Consider the following 15,670-nt stretch of genomic DNA (forward strand, 5'->3'; position numbering starts at 1 on the left):
TCTCCTCCCTGACCTATCACCTTCATCTCCTCCCCCACTCACCCATTGTACTCTATGATAATCTCTCCCCAGCCCCACCCTCCCCTAGCTTATCTCTCCACGCTTCAGGCTCTCTGCCTTTATTCCTGATGAAGGGCTTTTGCCCGAAACGTCGATTTTGCTGAAGCTCCTCGATGCTGCCTGAATTGCTGTGCTCTTCCAGCACCATTGATCCAGTATCCCGAATCAGTCCTTGCCTTTCCAAATACATGTACATCCTGTCCCTCAGGATTCCCTCCAACAACTTGCCCACCACCGATGTCAGGCTCACTGGTCTGTAGTTCCCTGGCTTGTCTTTACCACACATCTTAAACAGTGGCACCTCCAGTCTTCTGGCACCTCATCTGTGACTATCGATGATACAAATATCTCAGCAAAAGGCCCAGCAATTACTTCTCTGGTTTCCCACAGAGTTCTCGGGTACACCTGATCAGGTCCTGGGGATTTATCCACCTTTAACCGTTTCAAGACATCCAGCATTTTCTCCTCTGTAATCTGGACATTTTGCAAGATGTCACCATCCATTTCCCTACAGTCTATATCTTCCATATGCTTTTCCACAGTAAATACTGATGCAAAATATTCATTATCCCTTAATAGTTTATTACATACAGAGCTATTGCTGCTTCTTTCCATGTGTAATAGTTTATGTTTGATTCTTTCAATCCATCAAGTCTTAGTGAAAACTTCAGAATTATAATATCACAAGTACATGGTGGAATTACAAAAACATAACATTTAGTCCTATCTACTGTGTCTGTATTTATCTGTAAAATCAAAATAGTGCAAATGCTGGAAATCTCAAGTTAAAAACAAATTTTCAATGCTTGGTTGATCAAGCAACATCTTTGGAGAGAGAAATTAAATTTGTGAGCTTTCACGAGTTATGCTGAAGGGTCATTGGTTGAAATTTTAACTTTTATTTTTCTCTTCACCATCATTGTCGGATCTCCTGAGTGATCCCAGCATTTTCTGTATCCTGCTCTATATGATAGTTTTCTCAATACCCCTAAGCCAGTCTTCCCTTTAGATGGTATTATGATCATAGTTATGGGATGGGGCCACCGGAAGAAAAAGGTTATTCACATCTTTGGAATGATATGGAATAAGCAGAAATTGAAATATCTACTTTTTAAATTGCAAAGGATCAGAGAATATAAAGCAAGATGTTGGAATTGGATAAGAAGTGATGAAATTAACTTTAAGAATGGATGATGAGGCATCATGGTTTGCCATGGCCAAATGCCAACTCCAAGAAAAATGTAAAGAACGCAACACAACACAACACAACAGTAATACTGAGTAGCATGGTCTTAAGGTGGTATTGAAGTCTTTCAATTCACTATTTGTTGACAAGTTAAAAGTATTGACAACAAACAAAATGTAATGTGCTAATGAGATTTCTATGGTCAGGGTAGAGGAAATGAAAATTTATCCATAGAACAGGAAATAAGCTAGTGTACCTGCAGTGAAACATCAAGAGAACATTGAAATATAACTGGAATACTTCACCCTATGGGATAACAGTGTGATTTTGTTTCCATCATCGAGATGAAATTGGCCATTTCTCAAATTGGAACCTTTTATCTAATCTTCAACACTTCCTCACCCTCACTTTAAGTAAGGTTACAGATCTTTTTGAGGTAGAATTTGCATACAGAATTCCCTCCGTTCTCCTAAAGTTTCCTGTCATCACTCTCTTTCTGTACTTGCCTTTTTCCCATTTTCTCTGCCTTTGCTCCTTTATATGTAGAACAGTACGGCTTAGAAACAGGCCCTTCAGCCCACCACATCTGTGCTGATCGTGTTGCTATTCTGAACTAATCCTATCTGCCTGCACATGTCCATATCCTACTTCATGTGTCTGTTTGAATAACTTTGAAAGTTTGCTGTCATATCTGCTTTTGCCACCTCCCCTGGAAGCATGTTCCAGACAACTACTACCCTTCTGTGTAAAAATAACTTTCCTTGCACATCTCCTTCAAACTTTCCCCTGCTCAACTTAAACCTATACCCCCTAGTATTGACATTTCCACCCTGGGAAACAGAATCTTCTCTTATCCATACCTCTCAATTTTATATACTTCTTTCAGGTTGCTCCTCTTCCTCCAATTCTCTTACGAAAACAATCCAAGTTTATCCCATGCCTCCTTATAGTTAGCACACTCCAATCCAGACAACATGTTGGTAAACTTCTTCTGCACCCTCTTGAAAGCCTCCACATCCTTCCTGTAGTGCAACAAGCAGAACTGCGCACAACACTCCCAATGTGGCCTGACCTAAATCTTGTACCGTTGCAACATGACATCTCAACTTTTATACTCAATGTCCCACCCATTGGAAAGCATGCTGTATGCCTTCTTTACCACTTTATCCACTTATGTTGCCATTTTCTGGAGTTATGGACTTGAACCCCAAAGATCCCTCTGTATATCAGTGCTCCTAAGGACCCTGCATTTATAGTATATTTTCCTCTTGCATTTGTCCTCCAAAATGCATCGTCTCACACTCATCTGGATTAAACTCTATCTGCCATTTATCTGCTCAACTTTCCAGCTGATGTATATATTGCTGCATTCTTTGATATCCTTCTTCACTGTCCAAAACACCTTCAATTTTCATTCATCTGCAAACTTACTAATCAGACCTCTGACCTTTTCATCTAAATCATTTATATATAACAACAGAGGTCCGAGCTCTGATCCTTGTAGAACACCATTGGTCACTAACTTCCGGTCAGAAAAAACACCCTTTCACAATTACCCTCTATCTTCTATAAACAAGCCAGTTTTGTATCCAATTTGGCAACTCACTATGGATTCCATGGGATTTGATCTTCTGGACAATCTACCTTGAGAGACCTTGTCAAATTCTTTAGTAAAGTTCATGTAGACAACATCCACTGCCTTATCCTCATCAATCATCTTCATCACTTCTTCAAAAACTCGAAACAAGACGTCCCCCACATAAAGCCATGCTGACTTCCACAATAAATCAATTCTTCTCCAAATGCAAGTAAATCTTGTCATAAGAATCTTCTCCAATATTTTCCCTACAGCTGATGTAAGGCTCACCAGCCTATAATTTCCCAGATTATCTCTGTTGCCATTCTTGAACAAAGGAATAATATTGGCAATTCTTCAGTTTTCTGGGACTTTGCCTGTGGCTAAAAAGGATACAAAGATTTCTGTCAAGGCGCCAGCAATTTCCTTCCTTGCCTCCTTCAATATCCTGGGATAGATCCCATCAGGTCCTGGGGCCTCAACTACCTTAATGTTTTTCAAGACACCCAACACCACCACCACCTTAATATCAACATGCCTTGGAATATCAACAGGCTCCTCTCTAAACCTATCACTATCTATGTCTTAGTGAATACAAATGCAAAGTGCTCATTAAGGACCTCACCCACTTTCTCTGACTCCATACATAAATTCCCTTCTTTGTTCTTGAGTAAACCTACCTTTCCCTAGTTAGCCTCTTGCTCCTGATATATGTATAAAATTCCTGGGATTCTCCTTAATCTTACTAGTCAAGTCATTGTGTGCCCCCTCTAGTTTCTTTCTAATTTCTTTCTGTTCATCAAGGGCCTTGTTTGAAATCTGTTTCCTAAACTACATATGCTTCCTTTTTCTTTTTTACTTAATTTACAACATCTTCCATTTTCCTCGGCTCCAGAATCTTGCCATCCTCCTCTTTCATCCTCGAAGGAGCATGACCACTCTTTTTTTGAAAATCTCATCAATTAGAGCCTTTCATTTTGCTATATATTCTTCCAACTCATTTCCTACTTGCACCTTGCCCTTGCAAGGATGACAAGGCTGATCATTGTAGTAGGGTAATCTTTCGATTTGCATAGTTTAGTATAGAATATTAGCATGCCTATTTTAAATTTGTGCCAAAAATTAATGATTTTTAAATATGTTTATATGAATAAATTAATTCTCTTTTATAAATGAACACCCTGGTGAAAAGGGCTGATCTTTTCCCTCCAGTATTAGCATTTAACTAAAATATGGGATATTATAGTCCCAGTTTTTCTGAAAAGATTGCATGTTTATGTATCTTTTAACCATATTATTAGTCCAGATCTTTTGGTCTCCAGATAGTTGGAGATTGGCTATATCCTTGATATATTTTGGGACCCTTTGGAAGTAACAACCTAGTGACTGCAGGTTAATTACCCGGAGTCCAATTCCTCTGAAAATGTCTCCATTCTGAAAAAAGAATCAGGGAGCTCCAAGGATTCCAACTTACTTATCTGGATAGTAACCCAGGAAATGTTAGACTACACTATCTACATTTATCCATTCATTCAGACAAACCAACCAACCAACCAACTGATCCAAACCAGTTTTAACTCCTGAATAACTACAATACTCCTACCCACTCTCAAGTACCCACTTCACCATCTTAGCCACCCTAACCTCTGACACTGTACCCAGCTGTCACCCAAACATTCAGTTCCTCTGTCACCCTATCAACTGGCACATCTATCCACTATCTACATTTACCCATTCATTCAGACACTCAAACAAACATAATGAGAAGCTAAGAATATGGAAGATAGTATAAAAGAGGGTGTGAATTTCTGCCCAAAAATTCCTAGAGTAAATCAGTTGGTCAGAGAAACCAGAGGAAGGTAAGTGGATTTTTTTATTTGGTCAAAAATGTTTTCCAGTCTTGATCAGAGAACCCATTATATTGTTCTTTCAAGCCTCCTTCAACAGTTCAGTTTTATCTCTGCTTACTAACAGGCAAATGTATATCATGCAACAACAAACACTGGAGAAAGCAGAGCAATAAAGATCTACAAAACTTCAATCTTAATTTTTAAAGATCGTGACAAATATGTTAGTGGGGAATTCAGGTAAGGCTTTCAGAAATGTAACTATTTCTGTATTAAATTTCTGAATTGTTAGGTACAGCATCTATGATTTATCAACAGTGAAAGCAGGAAGAATGTACATGTTCCCTCAGTCATATGTAACAATTCATAATTTGCAGACATTTCTGCATATACATAAATATATAGAACAATTCCCAAAGAAAATGTTGTTGCACACAAACTATGGGTAAGGAACATCAAAAAAAAGTTGGAGGAATTGATTTTAATTGAATGAATTAGTCATAGACTTCCCGAATGTAACAACAACCAAGACAGAAAGTGATTTTAATGTAGTGAAACATCACATGATCACAAGTTTTCTTCAGATGTACATTATCGAGCAAAACAAAACAACCAAGCCATATTATGAGATATTAGGACTAGTGACCAAAAGCTTAAGTCAAATTGATTTTATGAAGGTTCTAAAGGAGGAAAGTTCAGTAGAGTCAAGAGTAGCTTTATTTGTCATTTCTACCATATACAACGGATCTAGTAAAAATGAGACAACGTTCCTCCAGGACCAAGAAGCTACATGGATAACACAAACTACACAATCATACGCAGGGTGGCGTGAAGGTCAAAACACGCAAGACAGCATAGTAATTCCTGACACGTCAAGACAACGGGCATAGTGGTGTACAAATTACAGTGTAATAAAAGAATAAATAATAAATAAAACATTGTTCTAGCAGCAATTTGAAGTCATACAAAGACTTTCAGATGGAATTGAGTCTGATCATACTGGGTTATGGAGGCTGATGGACCAGGGGAAGAAACTGTTGCATATCTGGCTGTGAGACACGGAATGCTCCAGATGGCAGAAAGAAGAAGGGTTTGAGTGAGGGGTGTGTAGGGTCTTCCACAATGCTTTTCGCCTTATGGATGCAGCGTGTGGAATAAATGTCTGTAATGGAGGGAAGAGAGAGACCCTCATGATCTTCTCAGCTGTCCTCACTATCCGTTGTAGGGTCTTTTGATCTGAGGTGGTGCAGTTACTGAACCAGGCAGTGATGCAGTAGCTCGGGGTACTCAATAAACCCTCTGTAAAATGTGATGAGGATGGGGGCTGGGAGGTGGGCTTTCCTCAACTTAGGCAAAAAGTAGAGACGCTGCTGGGCTTTCTTGGCTATGGAGCTGGTGTTGAGGGACCAAGTGAAATTGTCTGCCAGACGGACACCAAGAAATTTTGTGCTCTTCACGATCTCCACAGAGGAACTGTTGATGTCCAGCGGAGAGTGGTCACTCTGTGTCCTCCTGAAGTCAACAGCCACCTCTTTGAGAAACGAAGTGGTATAAAGAGAGGATTCAGAGCTTGGATCTGAGGCAACAAAGCCACAGCCAGAGTGTGAAGTCATTATAACTGAAAAAGCGCAAGAAGACCAAGGAGAACAAACACCTGGGAAGGGTGTGGAGTTCATAGAATTCCTACAGTGTAGAAAGGGGCTATTTGGCCCATTATATCTGCACTGACATTCCAAAGCACATCCCACCCAGACCTAGCCACCTACCTTTATTCCTGTGACCCCCACATTTACTACGGCTAATCCACCTAGTCTGTGTATCTCTGGACCCTACAGACGATTTAATTCACCTAACCTACACATCTTTGAACTATGGGAGGAAACCGAAGCTTTTGCTGAAAGCCAATGTAGACATGGGGAGAATGTACAAACTCCACACAGGCAATTGCCCATGGGTGGGATTGAACCCAGATTCCTGGTGCTGTGAGGCAGCATGCTAACCATTGAGCCACCGTGCCATTGGTGGAAATTTTAGAAGTTGTCAGATGACTGGAGAAATTTGAAAGCAAAGAATGAAATTTTTCAAATTGCATTGCTTGTGTGGAAGCCAACATAGTCAGCCAACAGAAATCATTGAGCACAGTAATAATCTACAGATCCAATGCATTTTCGCTATTTAAAGTAACCCCATCTCTAAGCTTGATATTCACTATTCGTAATAATACGCTTTATGTATTTCATTCTAGTGTCCTTGTTTTAAAATTCGCAAAATGGTTGCCATCATTTATAGTAAAATGAAAATATAGCCGAACAAGAGAAATTGATTTACTAATTTTTCTAAAAACAATGTATTTTTTCCATCAGCAGATTTGTTTCATTTGGAATGCTTTTAAAACCCACAAAAATTGATCAGAACAATAATTCTTTTCCAGATTCCGCCATGGATATTGCAAAGGAAATCCAAGGAAAATGGTGAGGACTTGGGCAGAAAAGGAGATGAGAAATTTAATCAGGTATGTTGTTAGAATTTTTTAGTTTACTTGGCTATATTAATATAGAAGTGAATCTTAGTCCTGTATTAGATAATAAGTGATGTAATGCTTTTTTGTGGCTAAGTTGTTAGATGTTGAAGTTAGAACAGTTTTACAAGTTTTCTTCATGATATTGCTTCTTTTCTAATGTTGGCGCATCTGCATGGTCCATTGTTAACCATGAAGTCCAATGGTCTAGTTTGAGCCTTATCTCCTCTATTATACTGATTGACACTGACCTACAAGTCATGACAGGAAGGCCTTGGAGATGTACCAAACCATACTGATCCCCAAGACGGAGTGATATTTATGATATCTGGCCACTCTTACTCAAGAAACGCACTACCATCAGTTCTGCCCAGTTCACCAATCAGCAGCAAGAATGTTAACATATACTGATTTATTACAAGCACAGTAGCTTAAGTGATCAGCACTCCACATTGTTCATGTGTTCTAGTTATGCCTCCATATGATGGGCAGAATTCAAAACAGTCAGACCAGCTGTTCATCTGAGAAACTCTTTCAAAGTAGCAACTGCTATTTTTGGAGCAAATTTCGATGGTCACTAAAAGTTTGTCTTGTTCAATATTTTGGAGCATATTTACATTACTATTTAAGCAATGTAACAGCACACATTATGGTCCCGGGCAGCAGTAAGATAAATATGATTTAGGGGTGAGTATTGTCTAGATAAGGAGTGGAACTTCTGCATTTTTTGAGTAGTGACCTAGAACATTTTTAGAAATCTTAGTGGTATTTGTGTTATAGAATTGGTAAATTTAGCAGGTAGATTACCTCCAATTCATTTTTAAGACTCGCAATTTAAATCCTGTAAAATTTTGTTTGCTCTCATGAATCTTTTTTTAAACTGAGTAATACTTACAACGGTTTTTTTTTTCAACCTTGGGTTTAGTTTTGGTTTCTATATCGCATTTGGTTCGTTGGTGTTTCCACTGCCTGGGCAATGCACTGAATTTATAGCAAGTCCATGATTAAAAATTCAATGTTCCAATTTATTTTGGCTACTATTATGATATCTCCCTTTGGCGATCTTTGGTGTCTTCAGACTGTGACAGAAAATACTGATTTGGCCCTTATCACAGTCTAATTTAACAAAACAATGAATGAAATGGTAACATGACATTTATCTTTTAAGCAGCTGATTAAGATTTTATAGCTCCCCAAGCTGTTAACAACTGTTGTGATAAACTGATCTCCGTTATTTCTCTTTAGAGGTTCTTTTACCTTCAACTAAAGAAGCTCCTTTTGTTTGACTGAATTTCTCATGCTATAGGCTCTCTTGATTTCAAAGAATTCTGTTAAATATTTTCCATGTATCTGGAGCCAAATAAATAACATATTTGAAAAAAAAATTGAAAAGGTGGTTGAATTGAATGATTTGACTCCCTCTTTATACAGCGCTTTCAGTCAGATCAACTAATTTTGGCAAAAAAATTGTTTGCTGCTAAAATGGCATGTGATTTTGTTGATGGAAAATAAGAAATTAGGTACTTCTCAACCTGGGGCTGTTGTGACACATTGAATAGGTCCCCATCTCTGGGCCAAAAGACTTGGATTCAAGTCCAAGCTGCTACAGAGGTGTGTCATAACATCTTGGAACAGCTTGATTAAAATACCTATAATTCTTAGACCTAAAGGAAAGACTTACTTATTTGTTACACAATCAATTCTTGGTTGGATGTCAGAATTATTTGAAATCTGAATGAAGAGATTACAAGAATGTTGACATTCTAGACCTCTGGGCCACAAGTGTCAAAATTTCATGTTTTCTTAATTAATAATCTAGCATGAGAGCGCTTGAATGGATCTCCATAAAACCTGCTTAAAACCAATAGATTTATTATCTGTTAAAATGAAAGCATACTAAATATCTGTCTGATAGCATTACAGATTTATCAGCTCATATAGTTTACAATGATAATATCATTTTGCTTATTTTGGACATAGGTTGCAAACAGCAGCAATACCATGTCCAGAACCGATCATGCTCAGGAGCCATGTGCTTGTTATGGGTTTTATTGGTAAAGATGACATGTAAGTTTTTTTGTGTTATTCAAAATAATACTTAATAAATATTCTGAAAGCTAAAGTGGTTAAAGGGCGAAAAGACCTGGAAGTTGCACTATATAATTATAAAATCTAGAGGCAATTGTATGCTTCCTGGCTCATGCTCTTGAAGCCTTCATTTTGTTTCGAAGTTGTTCATTTCAGCCTTCTTTTGTGTATGTATGAGAAGCACTTTGAACATAATGAATCTACATTGATTTGAAAGGAAATACCAAGATTATTCATAAACAGGGCATGGTAAAGGATTTAGTAATTGCAGTCACAAGTTCATTGCAAGAATGGCACTTTGCAGTAATATAGTCAGAAAAAAATTGACATCTAGCAATACAGGTAATTAAAGATTAGTGCAAGAGATTGGCTTTAAAGAATGTTTTTGAGGAGGAGGCAGGGGTGAAGAAGCAGAGGATATATGCAAGGAATTCTAGACTGCTGGGTCACCAATGATGAGATTTTGGAAGTGGGCAGAGTTCTTGGAGAATCATAGGGCCAAAGAATGTTGGGGAGGTAGGTAGAATAGAAGCAAAGTCATGGAGGAGTTTGAACATTGCAAGTTTTAAAAGGTGTGATTTGAGAGTCAGCTTCAGTTAGCTAGCAGATTGAGCTGAAGGCTCTGTTCATTAGGATGTTGTGTTTAGATAAACTGGAGGTGTATTGAGGGCAGAAGCCTGGAATCAGGCCAAGAAACTTTTGAAATAGATAAGTTGGAAGATAAAAATGGCATGAATGAGAGGTGTAGCAGCAAATAGGTTGAGGTTTGGGTTGAGAAATGTGATATTACTGGATGATAAATTTTATTTGTGTAACAGAGGGATTGCAAGCTCAGCTGGTGTCAAACATGCTGTGGTTGAAAATGGTCTGATTCAACCGGAGTGTGTTCGGGGATGATGATGGAATTGATTGAAAAAGAATGGAGATTGTACTAAAGATAAAAGACAGTAAAGGTGGTAGAAAGGTTGAGAGATAGAACTTTGTTGCAGTGTATACATGAAACCTGATCTTGTTTTTGTCTTTGGATGGTTTTTGTGAGAATCAGAAATAGGCTAAGGATAGACTCTAGAGGTAATTAGGAATAACCATTTTGGGAGATTATCTGACTGAGTTAATAGTTTGGTGAATAAAGTGCAAAAAGTCCCACTCAATGATGAAATTAATTAAGTATTTAAAATGTGACCAGAACATTTTCACACTACTGGTAGTGTGAAACAAAATGTGTAGATTCAAAGGGAAATTCAGTGAATGTTTAGGAATAGTCTGAGAAAGAAAGTATGAGATGTTGATCTTTCAAAAAGGAACTAATTTATGTGGCTAAAGGGCCATCCCCTTTTTAGCAAAATTTATATTCTTGGATAGACATTTTCTCCTTCAGTTTCTTATTTACTATTTCTCATTTTCGTACTGTTCTAAAATTCTTGTAAAAATCTTTATTTGTAATTTGCCAGATCCTTATATATAAGCCACCCTTAAATTAGTTGTAAGAATAAATAATGTGAATAATTTATTTGAGTATTTGACATAAGAATAATTTATTTATTTGTCATTCAGCACTCCAATTTCACCTTCAACCCCTCCAAAGTTAATTTATTCAGTGAGTACCTGAAATGCACAAATCCAGAAAGTTCAAGCTTTGCTTTCAGTCTTGGCAAGATATTTCAGTCTCGGTGGCAACAGTGTGCTATTATTAGCTTCAGTCTGTGAGACATAAAGGAGAGGCATTTCAATACAGCGTACTTGTGCTTGTTAAACGTTGGTAATAGTTGGTCAAGATGAGATTTAGATTAAGCTCATTTATGCTGCCTCTACTTGTTGAAGAATTTCCTCCACCCATTGTTCAATCATAGATTGGCCAGCATAATGGAACAACTCCAGTGAAGTCTACAAACAAAAAGCACTGGAGAAACTGAGCAGGTCTAGCAGCATCTGTGGACTGTAAAATGAGAGTTAATGTTTTGAGTCCAATATGACTACTTCTAAAGTGAAGAACAGAAGCATTAACTGTTTCTCTCACTGCTTATGTTGCCAACCCTGCTGAGTTTCTCTAGCATTTTTTTCTTCACATTTAAAGCATCTGCAATATTTTGACTTATCCAGAAAGGATTCAATACCTTAGGAGAATATTCTTTTATGACCTATGTTCTGTAAGATAAACTTTAATTGACATAAAATCTCTTGTATTACAACCTTCTTTAAAAAGGGAAGAAAAATCATTGTGAATTGCAGAATAAAACTTTGCAGTATTGAAAGACAATTCTAAAACCTAACTAAATTATGTCTAAATGAAGACTAATCAAATCATTGAGCATTCTTCATAAATTACTTGCTTGAACACATCCCAGAGTCTAAATATCTATGAGTTCTGGTTTTTTTTTTCCTGTTGATCATGCCATTCAGACTCACTATATGTTGGATGCTCAATCAGACTTTCTGTCTGTATAAGAAAATTATATGCCTTTTGTTTCATTTCGTATAAGAAGCTTATTTTTAAGGAGGGTCTGCTTAGAAACTGCTCTCAAAAATATTTTGCAGGTATCTATCTGGAGTTAAGTGATTTTGGAGTAAACAATGTCCAGTGTAGGTTCATTGTTTTCTGTACATCAGATTTCACTTTGAATTTTCAAAGTTTCTTCACACAGCTTATGAAGAAATTGTGAAAGGCTATACTTTAACTGTATTCCCTTTTATTCTTTAGGCCGGCACCTTTGCTGAAGAATGCTCATTTGTCAGAATCCAAGGCCCGTGAACTATATCTGTTTGTTATTCAGTACATGCGAAGAATATACAAAGATGCCAAACTGGTTCATGCTGATCTCAGTGAATTTAATATGCTGTAAATAAATGTCTTTCTATCTATTGAATTTTCGAAGTGGTTAAGGTTTCTAATGCATTTGTTCCTTTATGATTTCTGTTGATTTGTATTGACTTACCCCTGCCCCTACCATGCAAAGCATTGTTTCCCACATTTAAAACATTTTATAAAGTGCATTGTTATCAGGTTACCTGTTTACCAAAGCAGTTAGCTATCCTGTAATAGACATGACCAGCATGTAATTTGGTAAATGTTAGACTTCATGTTTAAAGGTTTGGACCAATGGTTGCAGAAATGTTTTAAAACATATAACAACTAGAACAGCCAATACTTTATTATGTTTTACCATTGGGAAAATATAGCCAGATATTTCAATGGGTTTAATCAATTAAAAAATTGACATAGAAATAAAGAATATATAGATGTGAGTGATTAAAGTTTTTTCAGAGATAATTTTTAGTACTGTTGATGCTGGAGAGTGAGGTATGACTGTTGATGTTTACGTGGTAATCAAATATTTAATGTCATTGGACAAAAGCAAAGTATAAATAGAAGACCTTGAAGTAGTGAAACTTGGGGCAAGTATTCACAATGAACCATGTAAATCTATTTCCTGCCTTAGCCTGCTTATGGCCTTTAATTCTATGTTTTTGTTTCAGTATCTAGCAATCACTCTGGGTACTTCACGTTTTACTTAATAATATATTTATCACTATCTTATGGATATGAACCTTAGTTTTGGAACTTCCACAAATTGAAATATTTATCTCCCTGCCACAAGGACATAGCCCCAACTGTCCAGCCTTTCATGATAATTATAACTTCTAGTAAATAATTTTTCTGCATTTTCACAAGTGCTTCCAACACCTTATTAGATACTGCACCATCCTCTAAAAGTGAAATGCCGATATGTTTCACATCAATGTTAAACAAGCAGTCAAGTGCTTACTGTAGTATCATGCACATAGTGACAGATGAAACTATTTTTGCATTGTTTGCTGTATATATGCTAAACTTCATTTCAGAATTACTAATTTTTCACAACTTTAGAGTCATAGAGATGTACAGCACAGAAACGGACCCTTCGTTCCAACTTGTCCATACTGACTAGATACCCTAACTTAATGTAGGTCCATTTGCCAGCACTTGGCCCATATCCTTCCTATTCATATACCCTTCCAAATGTATTTTAAATGTTGTAATTGTACCAGTCATCACCACTTCATCTGGCAGCTAATTCCATACATGCACCACCCTCTGTGTGGAAACAAAAATGCCCCTTAGGTCCCTTTTCAAATCTTTTCCCTCTCACCCTAAACCTATACCCTCTGGTTTTGGACTCCTCCACCCCAGGGAAAATACCTTGTCTATTTACCCAATCCATGCCCTCATGATTTTATAAACCTCTTAAAAGATTATTCCTTAACCTCTGATGCTCCAAGTAAAACAGCTATTCATTTTTTCTGTATAGCTCAAACCATCCAATCCTCACAACATTCTTGTAAATCTTTTTTGAGCCCTTTCAATTTTCATGACATCCTTCCTATAGGAGGGAGACCAGAATTGCACACAATATTCCAAAAGTGGCCTAACTAGTTTCCTGTACAGCCTCTCAACTCCTATACTCAGTGCTGTGACCAATAAAGGCAAGCACACCAAACGCCTTCACTATCCTATCTACCTGCGACTCCACTTTCAAGGAATCTTGAACCTGCATTCCAAGGTCTCTTTTTTTCCTTCTGCAACACTCCCTGTTAAGTGTATAAGTCCTGCCCTGATTTGCCTTTCCAAAATGCTGCACCTCATTTATCTAAATTACACTCCATTTGCCACTCTTCAGCCCATTGACCCACCTAATCAAGATCCCGTTTACCTGGAAGTCTTGGTATAGTCCTAAATGTAGCTAAATCTTTGAAAAAGCAGATTATTTGTTTACGCTGTATTTTTCTGCTATTCTTCAGGTACCATGATGGGGGAGTTTATATAATTGATGTATCACAGTCAGTGGAACATGATCATCCATGTGCCTTGGAGTTTCTCCGAAAAGACTGTCTCAATGTCAATGGTGAGTCAAAAGTTGCAATTATTTTTGTTTTGCTCAAATACTTCCTTGCTAAGTCATTGAAAATGATAAATAGTTGTTTAATAAATCTGTCATATTTAAGTAAGTTAAAATGTGTAAAGCAAGTTAAAATGTGTAAACCAAGACATCACTTACATTAGAATTGTGTGCAAGAACAAGTAAACTACTGTTGTATACATTAAGAATGCGCTGCAAGTTGCCCCCGATTTCTTGTCCCTAGTGCCACACATTAACTGTTTTGCAATTTACTTGTGTAAATTTGCCGCATTGCTCACTGATGTTATTTGGAGAATTAGTGGTAATATTATTAGGCTAATAATGGAGAGGACAAAGCTAATGCTCTGAGGATCTGAATTCAAATATCGCATTAGCATCTGATGGAATTTATATGCAATTTTTTATAAATCTGGATTTGAAAACTGATCTCTAATGGTGACCACGAAACTACCATTGATTGTGGTAAACACCCATTTTAATGTCCTTCTCAGGAAATAAACCTGCTATCTGGTGTGGCCTGCATATGATTCCATACCCACAGCAATGCAGTTGACTTGTAGTTACCCTCTGACGTAGCCTAGCAAGCCACTCAGTTTAAGGGCAGTGGCAATAAAAGGAAACATGCTTGCGATGCCCTCATCTCCTGAAAAGGTTGACACAAAAATTAATGTTAAAGTTGTCTATTTCTCAAAAATGTTTTTGATATTAACTCGAAATAAGATGTTAAACAAAGTCTGTCCAGTTAACTAGCTATTTTCATGTTCATAACCAGGTTAATTTTTTTTTATAAAACAAATTGTAGAATTTTTATGGTTACATTATTTCATTATTTATTGATTTGTCTTGGCATTTTTAACTCTTTCATTTAACTTTTTGCAACAGACAATTTAAAATTTACCATATGTTCGCATTCACATTATTGCTACTTTGGTAATTTCTAAGTGGATAATTATGTTGTGAAACTTGAAAGGGTTCAGAAAAGATATATAAGGATGTTGCCGGGGTTGGAGGATTTGAGCTATAGGGAGGGGCTGAACAGGCTGGGGCTGTTTTCCCTGGAGCGTCGAAAGTCTTTTCCCTGGGGTCGGGGAGTCCAGAACTAGGGGGCATAGGTTAGGGTGAGAGGGGAAAGATATAAAAGAGATCTACGGGGCAACTTTTTCACACCGAGGGTGGTGCATGTATGGAATGAGCTGCCAGAGGATGTGGTGGAGGCTGGTACAATTGCAACATTTAAGAGGCATTTAGATGAGTATATGAATAGGAAGGATTTGGAGGGATATGGGCCGGGTGCTGGCACGTAGGACTAGGTTGGGTTGGGATATCTGGTTGGCATGGACGGATTGGACCGAAGGGTCTGTTTTCATGCTGTACATCTCTATAACTCTATGATTATCTTCAATTATTATTTTAATTAAAATAATTCATTATTTCACTTAAATCTTGTGGGGTTTTTTTGCACATCTTCATCTAATAATTCACTGAATACAATCAACTTTA

General features: G+C 37.3%; 1 protein-coding gene across 2 annotated transcripts in view; it reads left to right on the top strand.

Moving 5' to 3' along the window:
• The window catches only part of riok1 (RIO kinase 1 (yeast)), a 47,566-nt gene that overhangs the window by 22,226 nt on the left and 9,670 nt on the right, over positions 1–15,670 (top strand). For both annotated transcript variants that reach the window (XM_043688573.1, XM_043688574.1), the window contains exons 7-11: positions 4,797–4,909; positions 7,101–7,181; positions 9,168–9,254; positions 11,974–12,111; positions 14,052–14,155. In XM_043688573.1, the coding sequence (XP_043544508.1) occupies positions 4,797–4,909; positions 7,101–7,181; positions 9,168–9,254; positions 11,974–12,111; positions 14,052–14,155 (523 nt within the window). The remainder of the gene's footprint in view (positions 1–4,796; positions 4,910–7,100; positions 7,182–9,167; positions 9,255–11,973; positions 12,112–14,051; positions 14,156–15,670) is intronic.

Source organism: Chiloscyllium plagiosum, chromosome 4, assembly GCF_004010195.1.
Source record: "Chiloscyllium plagiosum isolate BGI_BamShark_2017 chromosome 4, ASM401019v2, whole genome shotgun sequence".
Lineage (NCBI taxonomy): Eukaryota > Metazoa > Chordata > Chondrichthyes > Orectolobiformes > Hemiscylliidae > Chiloscyllium > Chiloscyllium plagiosum.